The following is a 16,415-nucleotide window of genomic DNA, read 5'->3' as shown; positions in this document are numbered from 1 at the left end:
AGGACCACAATCTACCATTAACAAAGAGCGCAGAACATGGTCATTGCTCAAATTGATGAAATTCTTCTGTCGAGTTAGTTTTTTTTTTTTTTTTTTTTTTTGCAACTGATTGACAAATTGCCCAACATCGAGGTAAATAAGCATTGAATTGATCAATGTTTTAATAGCAGCCATGACAAAAGAAATAATAGGTATTCATACTCGAGCAGGATTCGAACTGATTATTGCTCCTAAATCCATCGGCGAACATTTTGCCTCTGTCCAATCACTTTTGCTTGATCATAATTTTGAATTTGCCTTAAATTCTTTTCATGATCTTCCTCTTCTACAAGTCAACCTTTCTGGTTTCCGTCACTGTCTTCTATTTTTTTTTTTCTTCTTTCCCTTCCAACTCCCCTTGACCTGCTTCATAAAATATCACATTTCAATATCACATATCACATATCACAATCTTGATTTTTTCATCATAGTAACAAACATAATCGTGCTTCAGGCGCACAAAGAGAGCAGGTAACAAGTGGGTTGAGGACTGTGATACTTGCTTCAGTGTTAATATCTGTTGTTAATTGGATGACACGACGTTTGCTCCTTATTTTCTCCAAGGACTTAGGGTTTATAGGGTTAGGGTTGAGATAGGGTTTAGGTTTAGTTTGATTTGAGGATTAAGACTGGGGCTACGTTTAAATTTCTGGGTATAATTTATGTTTGGCTAAGCGTGCAGAAATTTCATGGGAGCAATATTGTCGCAGGAGCAAATGTCATGGAACCGGGTATGTAATTGACATGCGACTTACTGCCACAATTCATCTCGTCGGAGAAGTCGTAACAGTCGATCTCACCATCACACCGTGCCGCTGCCAGGATGAACTGAACCCCGGACAAGCAGGCGAACTCGGTTATCGAATCGCCCATGCCAGTATCTGTTAATAATTATAAATTGCAAACAATTCGACTCACGAATAATATATGAGTGCTTCGCTATTCTAATAAAAAAACAACAACAACAACAAACAAACAGGCAAACAAATAAATGGATATGCATAAATGTACCAATTGGTATTTCGATGACTTCTTTGTTGTTTGTATTCGTTTTTGTTGATTCATATCAATCGAAGTGAGAAATGTCTTTATTTGTGAACTGTTACATCTACGACATTTCGTGATCAATGTAATTGTGGCTGAAAGAGCAAACTACAGTAATGTCAAATGACCAAGACGTCCTCTTGGCATTACGTAATATCTTTTCAATCGGTAATTACCTCCAAATCATGTTCAATTTTCATTTTGCATCAACTCTGCTGCCTTAATTCATCATAGCTTTCAGGAGAGTCCCTAAGAAATTGTGTATAGAAATTCACGTTCCCATGATGGATATTGATACACTAAGTAGTAATGTGATAAGAAAGACAATGAATAACGAGAATCGATTCTTCCACTCCCGGTAACGTAGTTGATCAACGTTTACATGGCACCATGATGAACGGCGCAATTAATGCACAGAAATGACACATCAGTGGCCTATTTCATTAAAAAAGAAAAGAAGATATGATAGCAATTCTTGCTGGAATAGCCCGATTGTCATGGCAACGACAAGATACCAACTTTCAAATTGGCCATAACCATGGGAAGTTACCAGTCCAGCAAAAGTTGCCACCGCATATCAACTCTTATGGAATGGGGACCACATGGCAAAGGCCTACCGTTAGCGGGAACATAGTGAAGATTCAACGCAAAGCCACCGAACTCTTGCAGCCGGTCGGAGCAAAACTCAACCACCACATCACCGCCGGGAAAGAGAATAGATGTGGTATTGCCAGTGATTAGCATTACGTCAATGGACTCCGTAGCGTCGTCTGCTGAGATGTGACGTATTGTTAGAGAGTCCCATATCTTCTCGACGTCGAAGGCGTAGACCAACATCAGCACCTACCGAGAAGGCAGAATAAAAACAAAAGACTTACCTTCTCATTCAATAAGGCTATTCGAAATCTCAACAGAATATAGGCCTACTACGTCCAGCTATAAGTCCAGACAACCAAGGTGTGCATATAATTATTATATTATATATTATATATTATATATTATATATTATAGATTATATATTATATATTATATATTATATATCAGGGGCGGATTCAGGGAGGACCACAAACGGCGCACGCCCCCCCCCCTTTATTTTTTGCTGAAACAAAAGAAATAAAAAGAAAAAAATGGGGGAGGGGTGCGTGCGCCCCCCCCTTTATTTTTGTAAACACGCCCCCTCTTTACGAAATTCCTGGATCCGCCTCTGTATATTATGTCTGTATGTGTATCAATGGTGGTGTGGATGTGTACGACAAGGCTAGCGTGGGATGGGGGCGGTAAAAGGTAGTTATGACGTGATTCAGAGGTATGGGCTACAGTGCAATATATCATTATGATACCTACAAATATGTTTATACATATTATATATATCATGTTATATATATATATATATATATATATACATACATACATACAGTATGATGTTATGATTGTTTATGTATAAACCTCTTTTATACAAATGATTAAGACACATCAAAGTGTGAATGCGAAAATTTCTTATGTTTTTGTATGATTTCATTATCATTTAATGAATCTGAAATAAATGACTTGAGGAAATGTTATTCTTGAAGTGCCCAGACTAGATATAGCACCTTTGACAATGATGAAGGGCCACAATACTTCCCACATTCTTTAAAAGAATGAGAGCCGTGATTCTTACTAAGAGAGATTATGAACGATGGGAAGTATTGATATCAGGTTGCTCGAGGAGGGGGAGGCAGCAGCACAAGTGTCTGACACCTAAATGCTACCAGAGCAGGCATAATTATGTTTTCTGGCATGACTTTGGACGGTTCAGCATGTAGCATTATGCCAGGCATAGTTTGTATTTTGTAAAGAATAAATCCGGCATAATTGTCACAGAAATGTCTCTTCTTAAAGATTCTTGTCTCTCTGGTTTGTTTGTTTGTTTGTTTTGAAAATAAGTATGCGTTTTGTCTGCTGTGATACCTTTTTCGGATTGTTTGTCAGTCGATTTGTCGACAGAGTAAATGGCCAGACAACAAATGTTAATTTGTTTGTTTGTTTATTGTTGTTGTTTTGCTTGTCAGCCAATTTGTAGGGGGGATGGGCAGCAACAAATGCGCAGACTCCCCCCCCCCCCCCATTTCTGCTTGCTTGATATGATGTGGCATAATTTCATAGCAATTGAGCATTATTTAAGACCGCCCCTAGCAAAATCCCATCTTTCACGCTGCCACACTCGCCTCTTTGAAGCTGTACTTAATAACTCCTCGTGAGGTCATAAGCTCGTCTCAGTCGAGCAAGCTATCATGATTTCGCCTCTTCAACACTTCCAAGTGGTAATTGTGAGAAGATTAGATGTGAAAAGAGGCTTTGTCAAGAGGAGAAGGTACAAACACTCGACAAAGAACATCCAACGCCATTTTCAAGTCGACTGTATCTCAGAGTAAAGTTTACAAACCAAATAGTGGCAGTCTCGTATTGGAAAAAGTAGAATGAAGACTTTCACATTTCACATGCATTGAAAAGTTATTAATAGCTCTCTCGTCCACATAATATAGGTTTTCCCGGTCAATTTCATAATTTTGTCATTCAAGTTCCAATTCTGAGCATTCAGCTTCACGTTCGCAGCATTGAAGCAGCAATCAAATTCAAAATCCGGTCATTCAAATTCACTATGTCGGAGCAATCAATCTTTTATTTGGGTAATTCAAATCTAAGATAGGAGCATGCATTTCAGCAATGAACATTCAAATTCATTTCAAGCCCGCGCGCCGCGGTGATGGAATCTCGTCGGTCATTCAAATTCGTGAAAGACAACCTTTCACATACATGTAGCTTTGAATGGATTGGGCTTCATGATAAAGATTATTTATTTTGCCGTATTCATGGTATTTTAACTTAACGAGCGTGACGAGGATAAAATTAGGGGCCGCAGAACGGGGGAAGGGTGGAGGAGGCTGCAGCACCCCCCCTCCCCGTCTAAGGGGGGGGGGGGGGGTCTTAACCCCAATTGACACCTTCCACCCCCCCCCCCCCCCCCCCCGGTCCCGCAGCCCCAGCCCCAACCGCCTCCCACACTGAATTGCGTCAATAAAACGATTTTTCAACGGTGTAATGATCAAAAGAGAATGATTATAGACCTCTAAACCGTATTGATGTACACATTATGAAGTCACCTTTTGATCCCGGGGTGTGCTGACGTGCCATTCCGTTTGAACACTGTGAGGATAAGGCTCTGGGTAGTTGGGCGACACCAATGTCGTGATGTAGTTATCGCGATGGACACTCCCATATTCAAATGCATCTACAAAATGAAGTAAAAACAAACAAACAGAAATGTCTCATCATATAAATTTTCACACACTCACAGACACACCTTCAGACATGACTTATCTAGCAAGAGGTATGGAAAGTTTTTTTAAGATTTCTAAAACGTGTAAAATATTTTATTGAATTGAGGATATATATGACACGATTTAGTCAAGTTATTCGGATTGTTTCACTCTTTTACTACTCCGTATGCAAAAGGTCACTGTTTGGATTCTTAATTGCTCATTTACGTTTAAGTGTTATAATGATAATAATAATAATAATAATGATAATAATAATAATAATAATAATAATAATAATAATAATAATAATAATAATAATAATAATAATAATAACAATAATAATAATAATAATAATAATAATAATGTCTGATTTGCCCAGGGTAGCCTCTTCAGTGTTGCCACTGCTGTACCAGAGGGCCCTGCCATTATTATCACCCTAGCGTTGCCAGGTACCCACCTATACACCCTGGTCGAGAGGGACATGATGGGTAAAACATCTTGTCCAAGGACCTCAGCATTGGGCGGGATTCGAACTCGCATCCTCCGATGGGGAGTCGAGAGTCTTATGCCACAGCTCCGCCACATTGTGAATGGTACAAGGCAAAGTTTTATGGCGCTTTGAGGGAACTTCGTGAAACGAGTCTTAATTTTACAAATTTTAAAGACGGCAATCGTATAGTAACTGATTATAGTTTCAGTATAGAGTATTGTACTAAAAAAAAAAAAAAAAACTAACTTTAGAATGAACAGCAAAAACTATTGCAAAGATGCTTTAATATTGCATTTAATATCTTGATGTGTAAGTATGTCGCAGTTCTAACCGGGCTTCGTGAATAGAAAAGAAAATATGAAATAAAAACAAGTGACAATTGAGATAGGAAGCGAATGTTTCGCGCTTTGCCCATTCAAGTATAAGCAAATAACAATAACGAAACAAGGACGCAGAGATAACAGGTTACACAAAATATGAAGCTCACAAGAAAAGCCCCCTTGAAAGCTGTGCAAAGCGTTGAGTAATCTTTAACTTGGTTATTGACGAAATGATATTTCATACCACCTTGAAGTATCTTCTCGACTGACTTCCGAGAAATCTAACTATAAAGCTTAGACCTTAGACGATGACATTTAACATTTTCTTTTTTTGTTTGGTAAGTTTACTTGAAGTCATAAAGCTTAACATGCGATTAAACCTTAAGGCGTGTGTTTGTATTCATAAGATTAAAAAACAAAATTGACTGTAACGTAGAATTGACATTCTTGAAGTTTCAGGTGTCGCTGAAACTCGATGAATTTAACAAGTGCACGAAAAATGTTGATGAAAATATTGCTGAAATTAAAACAATACATTGTTTTCACAGGTACTTGTATAGTCTCATGTCCTGGCGGAGGGCAACTCTGCTAGTACCAAGGTTACATCAAGGCACCCTTCACTGCGTTAAGGATTCCTTGTTGCCTACTTATTGAACAATTTTCTATTGTTTCCCATTATAAATACTATTAACACTCATGTCGATATGTAAGAGGTTATTCTTTTGAGTGTTCTGAAAGATATACACGACTTCTTTGTTTTTTTTTTTTGTTGCTAAGGCGTCGTTATAACGGCAACTCTCGGAGGTGTAATTAGCTATGAATAGGAATGGCCAGAAAGGCATTTAATTCCGCTCTTAACATGTTTGCTGGAGAGAAGGAGTCTTGAAATGCATCAAATTTGAAGTTGGATTATCTCCACGCCTATCAAATTCCCCGTAGGACTGACGTATTACAAAATATTCTTGAATTCATTTTTTCTCTCTCTATCATCTTGATGATTATCAACACAAGGTTGCATCAGTTTTTTATCCATCTATCTTTTTGTCTCCGCGCCTCGTCATATTCATTTCCGTTATTTTTCTCCTCTTTTAGATTATTATTTTTTGTACATTAGCCATGTTAACCAGTTCGAATTTCAAGCCACTTACGTAGATCTCGTTTGTCTTCATGTAGTCTTTGTTCCTTTGCTCAACTTGTTTTACATGCATTTTAGTGATGTCTTGATCTTAGCATTATGTATGTAATCGAGACACTTATTCGGCTTTGTTTTTCTTTATATTCTATACTCTCTATATTCGTAATGCTGAAAATGTTAATAAGTTCAAGTCATTGTTGAAAACTAATCTGTTTACTCAATCTTAATTCTACTGTTGTTGTTGTTGCTGTCGTTATATCATAATATGTTCATAATGCTGTATTTCACCTTTATGTCATTTTTTCCGGATTGATGCGCTTAGAAACATCAGTATTAAGCGCTATATAAATGTTATTTATTATCATTATCATTATCAAATGGTAACCATTGACGCTATGAAAGCCTTACATTGTGAGTGTCTGACCAGAATAAAAGATTGATGTAGAGCGTATTATAAAACCTGTGAATTTATTCTTCCCTTCTCATGTTTTTTTTTTTTTGCATTATTTACAGTGCATGATTCCTCTTGTGTGCATGGTAGACGGGTGCACGTCACGAGGCACCCACGAGTCATACAGCCCACGAGTTCAACACTAGGCAAATGAAGCCCACGAGTCAGACACTGGGCAAAAGAGGCCCATCGAGCACGAGACGATTACCATTACGGGGCTGAAGGTACGGTCTTCTGGGCCTTTTTTGCGTAGTGTCGGATTCATGGGCTTTCTTTGCCGAAGAACTGTCGGACTAATGGACCTTATTTACCTTGTGTCAAGCTCATGGGCTGTATGACTCGTGGAAGAATGTCGGGATAATCCATGGTAGACGTATTTTAAGAGATGACGTAGCACTATGAAATGTTCATGTTTCATGATTTATTTCATCTGATGTGATTTATTCATTCAATTTCATTGTCATTCAACCGTCCTTGTCATTCTTTTCATGACCTACCTACTGATGAATATTCATTGTGATAAAAGCTAGGCCATGTTCAGTATGCATGTACATCAAGAGACGTAGAATTGGGCGTCGGATTAGGCCAATTGGCTTAAGTTTATGTTCCACATCACGAAACTTATATGAGACCGGTTTATCAGTTCCAGTTTGTTATGTCGAAGGTTCGTTAATCCGAAAACGAATCAAGGTTCGTTATTTTGAAGGTTCCTTTGTACGCATATTCTTTTTATTTTCGGATGAACGAACCTTATGTTTATTCTCTGATCAACGAATCTTCGGAATCAATTTGTTTTGCGAAATCAATGAACTCCTTTTCATTCTTATTTTCGGATTAACGAGCATCAAGGTATACAGAATGTGTGTGTTTCAGAATAACGAACGTTATTTCATTTTAAGATGAACAAACCTTCGGAATAACGAATAAAGAACGGCGAGGCATAGAGCGGAAGTGTAACACGAGCGTATATAGCTCTCTAGCGCGGTAGTTCTTTGTCTCACTGCTTAGTCTAGCATAGGACGAGCGATTTGGAAAATGGCTATGGCTTCAGTTACTCGACTTAACAGTTGCTCCGGGCAAATTTCGGAAACAATGCATTGATATGTGCACTCTTTTGTGTTAATATCACGTTTCTTTGTCATAAAAGCGACAAATAGAACACTCATTCATTCAGTCTATCAAAAACTAAAAATCTGTTTATGCAAGCAAGAAAATTGTGAAAGAACTGACTATGCTAATAAATTGTTAATACCTAAACAATGGCAGATGTTTGAAATGTTCCAACCTTCAGTCAAGAAAGTTAGTTCTTGACTTTTCATTGTGGGAATCACAGTTGAAATATGAACTAATTTGGACCATTGTAAAGGCTGTTAGTAGATAATCTTATACACAAGGACGGAGTAGACTATAGTATACTTAAAGCTCAATTCTGTGCCATATTGAAGTGGCTTTAGAAATGGAGTAAAATCAAACAAACATCACTGTAAATGTTTTATCAGACTCAAATATACAGTGTAGATGAAGATCCGAAAATGAAAAAGGTTAGCTAATCCAAACATTATAGCGGCGTTATTCCCAAAGGTAGTTATTCCGAAGGTTCTTTACTCCGAAAGTGAAATAAGGTTGCTTATTTCGAATGTTCGTTTATCCGAAAATGAAATAAGGTTCGTTATTCCAAATTTTTGTTAATCTAAAAAAGAAAGGTTCGCTACTCCGAGCGTTCGTTCATCGGAAAATGAAATCAGGTTAGTTAATCCGAAAATGAAAAGAAGGTGCATAATAACGGACCTTTGAAACTAAGAACCTTAATTATATTTTGGGAATAACAAACCTCGAAATAACGAACCCTCAGAATAAGTAAGCGTCTTTTTTTTTTTAGTGCAAAACTACAATAATTATATGTAATAAACTAATTTCTCTAATTTCATGTACAGAGAAGACAATTTACTGAAGATTTGTGCAGAGATCGATGAGAGACTTATCAGACGGTGACATCATCCAATTTGCATAATGTCGTTGCTATTAATTAGTTATTACTTGAAATCATGTATAAGTTAAAAAATCCATAACGTCCATACTTCGCGGGTGCGATTTCAATAAAATCTCTGCCATTCTATTCATCTTATTCATATTTCATCCAAGCCGGCTTGAACATGGTGTAGAATTCTATACTGAATTGCGTCTTTTTATATCCGGAAGTTATATGCACTCATGTATGCTCGACATTTTGATGAGTGCTGGTCAGAAAAAAAGCAAAGTACGTAAAGCTCTAAAGCGCCTTACTGGTGGCAGGTATCGCATTGCATCATGAAACTAATGTTAACACTGTTAGATATGTGCGGATACAAGTTCAAGCAAAATTAGCGAGCTATTTCTCGTTGCACTAGCATTTTACACAACGACACTAATGTGTTTGGTTGAATACAAATCGCGATTTATTTATCCTTTGCATCTGAACATATATCAGTTACCATCATGTTCATCAAAGAGAGCTTTATCGCACCCAACGAACAATAATAATTTGCTGCAAAATTAAACGGAGAATAAACATGTTTAATTAAATCCGCCCCAATGACATCGATATATAGTTAAACAAGACGTATGCATAATAATACATAATTCATTGAGAGGTGATGAATCTCTCGATACTAGCCTTTTGCAGCTTATCTGTCAAGAAATGCATTACTCTCAGCGATATCGTTCAACAACTTTCATCTAAAATTTCTTGAAATCATTTTCTCATTTCAATGATAAACAATAATTCACAACATTTATATAGCGCGTTATTACATAAATGTCATAAGGACACGATTTAGTTCATGTACAATAGTCTTATTTTTAACCTTCCAGTGAATTAGAATGCATTGTATTGCTGGCAAAGAGTATCATGTCTCTGAAAATGGCGTTGCCGTTAATCAAACTTGTGGGAGTATACAGAATTTATCCATGCTGAATTGGGTTTAAAATACACTTTTTTTGCGATTATGTTTCGACTTTCCAACAAACATGTCAGGAAATCTTAGATATCACATACATGTACATGCATTGAAGCCTTAATAACAAATAAATGAAATACTAGAAACAAACATACGAGAATAAATAAAGAGGTACATGTATACATATTGAAGCATTGGGCCTTTTTGTTGTTGTTTTTGTTGCTGAAAACCTGGTCATATCGATTTCCAGCATCACACTACGCGCTATAAAGTTTACCTGACGAGGACTTGTTTGTGACGCACAAATTACTTAGTGAAGTCAAAGTAGTAAAATTAAAGTAAAAAAAAAAAAAAATCAAAGTAAAATTCATATAAAATTCACACTATATGACAGTACTCGACGAGGCCAAGTAAACAATTCATTCTTTTTTATGTTTTTTTTTTTTTTTTAACCAAGCCGCAAGGTAGATTTTCTCTGATGTTCGGTGTATTTATAAAAATGCTGTCTACAATTTTGTCACATAGGTTGGTCCATTACCAGCTAACGAATGGATATATTAGTGGTATGTTTCTACAATTCTTTATATATATGTACATATATATATATATATATATATATATATATATATTACCCGCGGTATTAACATAATCATGTTGTAAAAATGGGAATTATATTGTGCAAATAAAAACGTCATGGCAATTGCTGAAATATAGAATTTCCTATTCTATTGAAAGGTTGACATAAAAAGAAAAATATTATTTGCTGTGTATCTTGTGATTAGAAGAATCTTCGGAGCACCTAAAGACAATTTCGTTTTCAGGCTCAACAAATTTTTGGTGACAAGTTGAAGGTATGTGCTTTTAAACTATTTTGATTATCTCGTCTGTAATTCAATATATGACGACTTTTGTTGCGGGGAAAATGCTTAATGTTCCAACCTTTTAATCTGACTCTTTGTCTCTATATGGAAAATATATAGTTCTAATGTTTTTTTGACTATTCCAGATTTTGAACTAAATTCGACGTGTGCGTAGGTCTGTCTTCAAGGTGGATATATAATTTGTATTTCATTTGTTAAATTGCATATATATATATATATATATATATATATATATATATGTATATATATATTACATCGATTATCATTAAAAGGTTATGTCAATTCCATCTGTATTAATTTTGCTGTTTGTGTCTTTTTCTTTGGGGGAGGGGAGGTATGACAGACAATCTTTGCGAACTCAAAGTTTTGTGTTGTCTTCATCGCTTTGTTTGTATATGTTTTACATCTTTCCAACTTCGTCTTTTGATGCCGTCCATAAATCATACAATAATTTGTTTTTGTGTCGATGATCAACAGCAAAGGGAAACTCACTGACTGAGAAATGGCAAAAAAGACCTCAAAAGTTCAGTTTATGGTGTAAATCTTTTCAAGAACAATTTGGAAAGAAAGAATACAACGGAAGGACTATCAAAAAACAACAACAACAACAACAACAACAACAACACACACACTCCTGATTTAAATGACCCCACATCTCCCTTCAGTTACATTGATGAGTACATACCCCAACACAAGCAAAAACCTGGGTCTGGTGTTTCAAGATATCCTAGACACCACTATATACATTCTATACAGCATTTTAATCACCTGAAATTTTACAAACTACCTCCTTTCTTCTCTTGTTAAGGTATTGTAGTACTTGTTTAAGAATTCACTGTCTTCTTCATTTTCACCATCTTGGATAGTGTGTGTCTTCCTTTTTGTTCATTGCATGTCCTCTCTTTTATACTCGAATTTTATTGTTCTAAATAAATTTCGTCCTGAAATGATTTCATTTGATGACCCCGCTGTAAAGGATCGCTTCATGGTTGGTCCCTCCACTCGTCCAAAGGGACACGTTATTTTAACAGTAACAGAAAAAAGTACAAATATCGATCTATATCCATCACACCATGTCGACCATATATAAAACAGATTCAATTTGTATTCTTAATTGCTTTATATATACTGGAAAACAAGAAACATTGAATCGAATAGATTAAGTAACTACTGCCATGCGAAGAAGATAAGGTGTCGTCACAGTAATTTCAACGGTACTTTCAAATAATTCAGATTGATAATGGACCAACAAGAACTGTTTCCATGTATCTAAATTAGTACAGTTTACGTGATTATCATGTAAAACTTAAATAACACACTCGACAGTTTCTTGATTGTAAGAAAAGATTGCTTGAAAAATATAAGAAATTTAGTGTCCGAAGTGGGCATCACTTCCATCGACAACGTGGGTAATAAGTGAACTTTTATCAATATAATAGCTAAATATCTTAAAAGAAACCATGTCTTGATAACTCAAGAAAATCTTATCAAACTTTTATTTTTTAAAGCTCTAGAAGTAAAATTTGTTACATTTTTTAATCTTTCGAAAATGAAAATATGCCTATTTCTTCTTAAGTGCATCTTGAATAACCGTTTGATCATCTATTGAAAATGATTACATATTGATTAAATTTCTGTTCCAATTTCATTTCCAATATCACATAAATTCTTTCAAGTACCGTAATTTCAAAAAAAGTGATAAAAACTATAATATCAATAAATTTAAATGCTGGAAAAAATGAGTAGATGCCTATATCAAACTGTGTATAAACAAAATCATTATTGGATATTGGAACCAAATGGCACACTTTGTTGGAGATTATTCCAAGTCGAAATATGAAGTTAATTTCCTGACGAAATTGGCGAGAATTGATCCGTCATCAATGATAAGTAAAATTAGGACTATACTTCAAAGGAGCCTTAGTCAAGCATTCTCATGCCATGGGTGAAATCGAAGGAAATAAATCAACGAAAATTTAAAAATACTGATACAAAGCAGATAAAAAAAAAAATTCATATTTCATAAAAATGTTCAATCCAAATCAAATCAAATCTCAATTGATTTCATTCTAATCATGTACTTCTGTGAAATCTGAAATACAATGCATAAAAAGCAGGGTAAACAAGACGATGCTATATGAAGCCCAATCCTGTCTTAAGTGATTTTGATTGCTTTATGTTTTTGATCAATTTATAGGCGAAATTCATCATTGTTCTTAAGTTTTTTTACCTTTCATTTACTTTCATTTTTCGTTAATAAATGCAATGCAGAAAATAAATTGTGTCGCCAAGAGGCATTGGTTAGGGTAATGTTCAATGTAATTCAACAAACTGTTCTCTTTAAAGGGGAAATCCTGTCCAAATGTAAGTTAGTATGATAAAAAAAGAGTAAAATCTTACAAGTTCAATGGTAAAAATTTTACTGAAATCGGATGAAAAATAAGGAAGTTATCACATTGTGAAATTTTGCTATTTTCTGCAAAACAGTGGATATGAATATGCAAATGAATGAGCGATCTATGTCATACCCTCACAATTTTCCATTAATCGCATTCAAAAAAAAAATGACGAAAATTCCATGTTTCTGTCATTGAAGTCTGTAACATGATATTATTCCTTGTTGAATAACTTCAGAATAGTGATCAGTTAGATATACGAAGATTTGAGCTTCGGGCATAATTGCGTTGAATTAAATGCTGGAAATGTAAGTTTTACGTACAAACTATATGTCAGGTTGTGAGGGTACGACATGCTCACTTTACCATTTGCATATTCATATTGACTGTTCAAGAACCGTTTCCTCCCGAAATGCGAAACTTCAAAATGTCATAACTTCCTTATTTTCATCCGACTTCGATCAAAATTATACCGTTGAACTCTTTCTTATCAGACCAACTTATATTTGGATTGGATTTTCCCTTTAGATATCATGAATATAAAGCAATTGGACACAACAACAAAAGCAACAACAACTACAAATCATCAGGAAATCACAATGATGATAATGAACAAACCTCAAACTAAATCTTAAGATTTAGTTTGAGGTTTGTCCTGATAGCACTACTCTCCAAAAGTACCCTGTAAAATATGGAATAAAAGGGGGCAATTTCTCCTGCTTATATCAAATTTTCACAATATCCCTAAAACGAAGAGAGGTCAGAACCTTTGGATTGATATGGTTGAAAATGAAATAACCTTACCTCCTAGAGACGTCAGCAAAATGAGGATCGCCAGCTGCCCAAGAGACATGCCGAGTCAACAGCCACCTGACAGACAGCTTAAGTGGAACTGGAGAAATGGCGGGAAACTCAGCGATGGAAGAACAGCTCCTCGTTTACCCGCCACTTTCCACCCTTGATCTTTTTCAAACGAGTTAATGATGTGAATACAAATGATCAAAATGTATATCATAATATCTGTGTGTTTGTTTAGTGTGCGTCCGTGCGTGTTCGTGTGTGTGAATTGTATTTGTATAGAGATGTGCATGCGCACGCGCGCATTGTATTAACATTGCATGAATAATTGCTTACGTGCCGTTTTAATAACTCTCACTCGTTATGTCATTGGTCGATCAACTGGTGACGTCGCTGCAAAATGAGAACTCGCTTTTTGCAAGCACTAGTAGCTTCAAGCGCAAAAACGTCAATTTGCATACAAATGATGCTTACAGGTTCTGAAGCCGTAAAGTACATTAAGTCTTATATCCCGGTCAGTCGTCGAAGATGCCGTAAAAAAAAAATCATTAAATAGGTTCTTTTTTTCACTTTTTCGTTCACACAATATTCCATCCGTCCATATTAGATTTCTTTCTTTGATATGCAAAAGAGAAGACCTTATTCTCCTCCAGATCGAATAAATAACTGACATAGTATTATTTCATGTAACAATCACTGTAGAGGTTTTTTGCTTGTCAGATACTCTCTTTAGTCTTTTATGTACGTATATTCTGTTCTTTGAATAATTGTTATAATTTATTTCTTGTATGTTACACTAATCGCGTGCTAAAAGGAAAGCATATTTCCACAGTCTTGCCGTGGATAATTATTGAATTCAAATCAATTATATGGCATCCCTATTGTTGCGTTGCCGAAATGAGTGTAATTATTACATTTCATTTGCTTATCCATTACAGAATTTGGTCCTGTGCACCGCCTGCCAGATTTCTTAATATTAAACACTCAATTAAATTTGCTGGAGTCGTGGGTTACGACATGACGGCTCAAGGGATAGGCCACACATAAATTCTGGGGAAAACATACATGTCTACGTATTCATGTGTACACACACAAAACACACACTCAAATATACACCCACACCCACCCACACACACACACACATTATATATATATATATATATATATATATATATATATATATATATATATATATATATATAATATAACTAACAAAACTGGAACAAACCTAACTTTGTTCCAGTTTTGTTACTTATCTTTTTATCTTGCCAACACGTGGACAACCTAATCAACATATATATATATATATATATATATATATATATATATATATATATATATATCGTTATTAGAATGGTCATCAGGTAAAATGTTAAGCCTGGAGGCTAAAATATATTGCAATTTCATATGCATATATATAATAACACTTCAATAGAACACAATGAATTGTCACACAAGATAAGCAAAGAAAAGATCATTGGCGGTATTCATCACATGAATACTTCTAGAATGATTTACAACAAAATTTTACATGCACACACACGTACGCACACACACACAACACACACACACACGCACACAGACTAACACCTATACATACACCTCCACACACATGAACAACCACTATGTAATCATTCACAATCAAAATGTGAATACATCGCACGGATTACTAAATAATGATTTTACAACTGCATATTGAACATTTCTTGAACATAAATGTTCACAAGACTGAGATAAAGTCCAAGTATGAGAAAAATCCGTTTGTATACCACCAATATCAAATAAGTGTACAATTATTTCAATGACTTTATGTAGAAAAAAAAATATATATATGAATATTATGATTATTATCGTTATTGTTATCATCATTGAACATAATTATTACTTTATTTTTATCATCATTCCTGTCATTACTACGTGTGTGTGTGTGTGTGCGTGTGTGTTGGTTTGTCTGTCTGTCTGTGAGTGTACAGGTGTATGTGGGTTTTCTAAAGTGGTCTTCCACGCCCTCAACGTTCTCATTCCACTTCTTTGCGAGCTCTCCTGTTAGGAGATCATGCTATGGGATACACATTTGTAATTATAGGCGCTGACATTTGTGAGAGATTTTTGAGAACAATGATTTCGGAACTGTATGACTGCCGGCAGCCAGGGATAACCTGGTGGTAGTGTCGCTGCCCTGAAAACAGTAGATGAAAGGTTCGAGTCCCGTGGTTCCTTTTTTCAGATATGTCTTTTTTTTTAATTATAGATCAGCAGTTGCGATATCTTACAAATTTCATTAGAGGGAGACAAATTGAAGAAAATTCACACCTCAAGAATTGACTTTATGATGTGAAAACATACTCACTGATTCAAATTTTATAAGTAAGGATAGTATTTCACGTACTTCATTCCCTTGTTATACAGAGATGAAGAATCTTTCTTCTTATGACTTTATATGATGTATGGTAAATATGATTATATATATATATAAATATATATATATATATATATATATATATATATACATAATACACGTGTCAATTTACAAGTACTCATGCACTAAAGTTATGATGTATTAACTTTATCATATGAAATCATGCTTACTGATGCGAATTTTAATTAGAGGAGAAAGTAAGATAGT

At 35.2% G+C, this 16,415-nt stretch overlaps 1 protein-coding gene across 1 annotated transcript in view; it reads right to left on the bottom strand.

The window, feature by feature from the left end:
• Nucleotides 1–16,415, bottom strand: part of LOC140227945 (uncharacterized) — a 30,657-nt gene that overhangs the window by 9,498 nt on the left and 4,744 nt on the right. The window contains exons 2-4 of the mRNA XM_072308329.1: nucleotides 4,227–4,354; nucleotides 1,701–1,926; nucleotides 797–920 (exon numbers count right to left, since the gene is read on the bottom strand). Of these exons, the coding sequence (XP_072164430.1) occupies nucleotides 797–920; nucleotides 1,701–1,926; nucleotides 4,227–4,354 (478 nt within the window). The remainder of the gene's footprint in view (nucleotides 1–796; nucleotides 921–1,700; nucleotides 1,927–4,226; nucleotides 4,355–16,415) is intronic.

The sequence above is a fragment of the Diadema setosum genome, chromosome 4 (assembly GCF_964275005.1).
Source record: "Diadema setosum chromosome 4, eeDiaSeto1, whole genome shotgun sequence".
Lineage (NCBI taxonomy): Eukaryota > Metazoa > Echinodermata > Echinoidea > Diadematoida > Diadematidae > Diadema > Diadema setosum.
The sequence above is the reverse complement of the archived record's forward strand: the minus strand, read 5'-3'. Positions and strand labels throughout refer to the sequence as shown.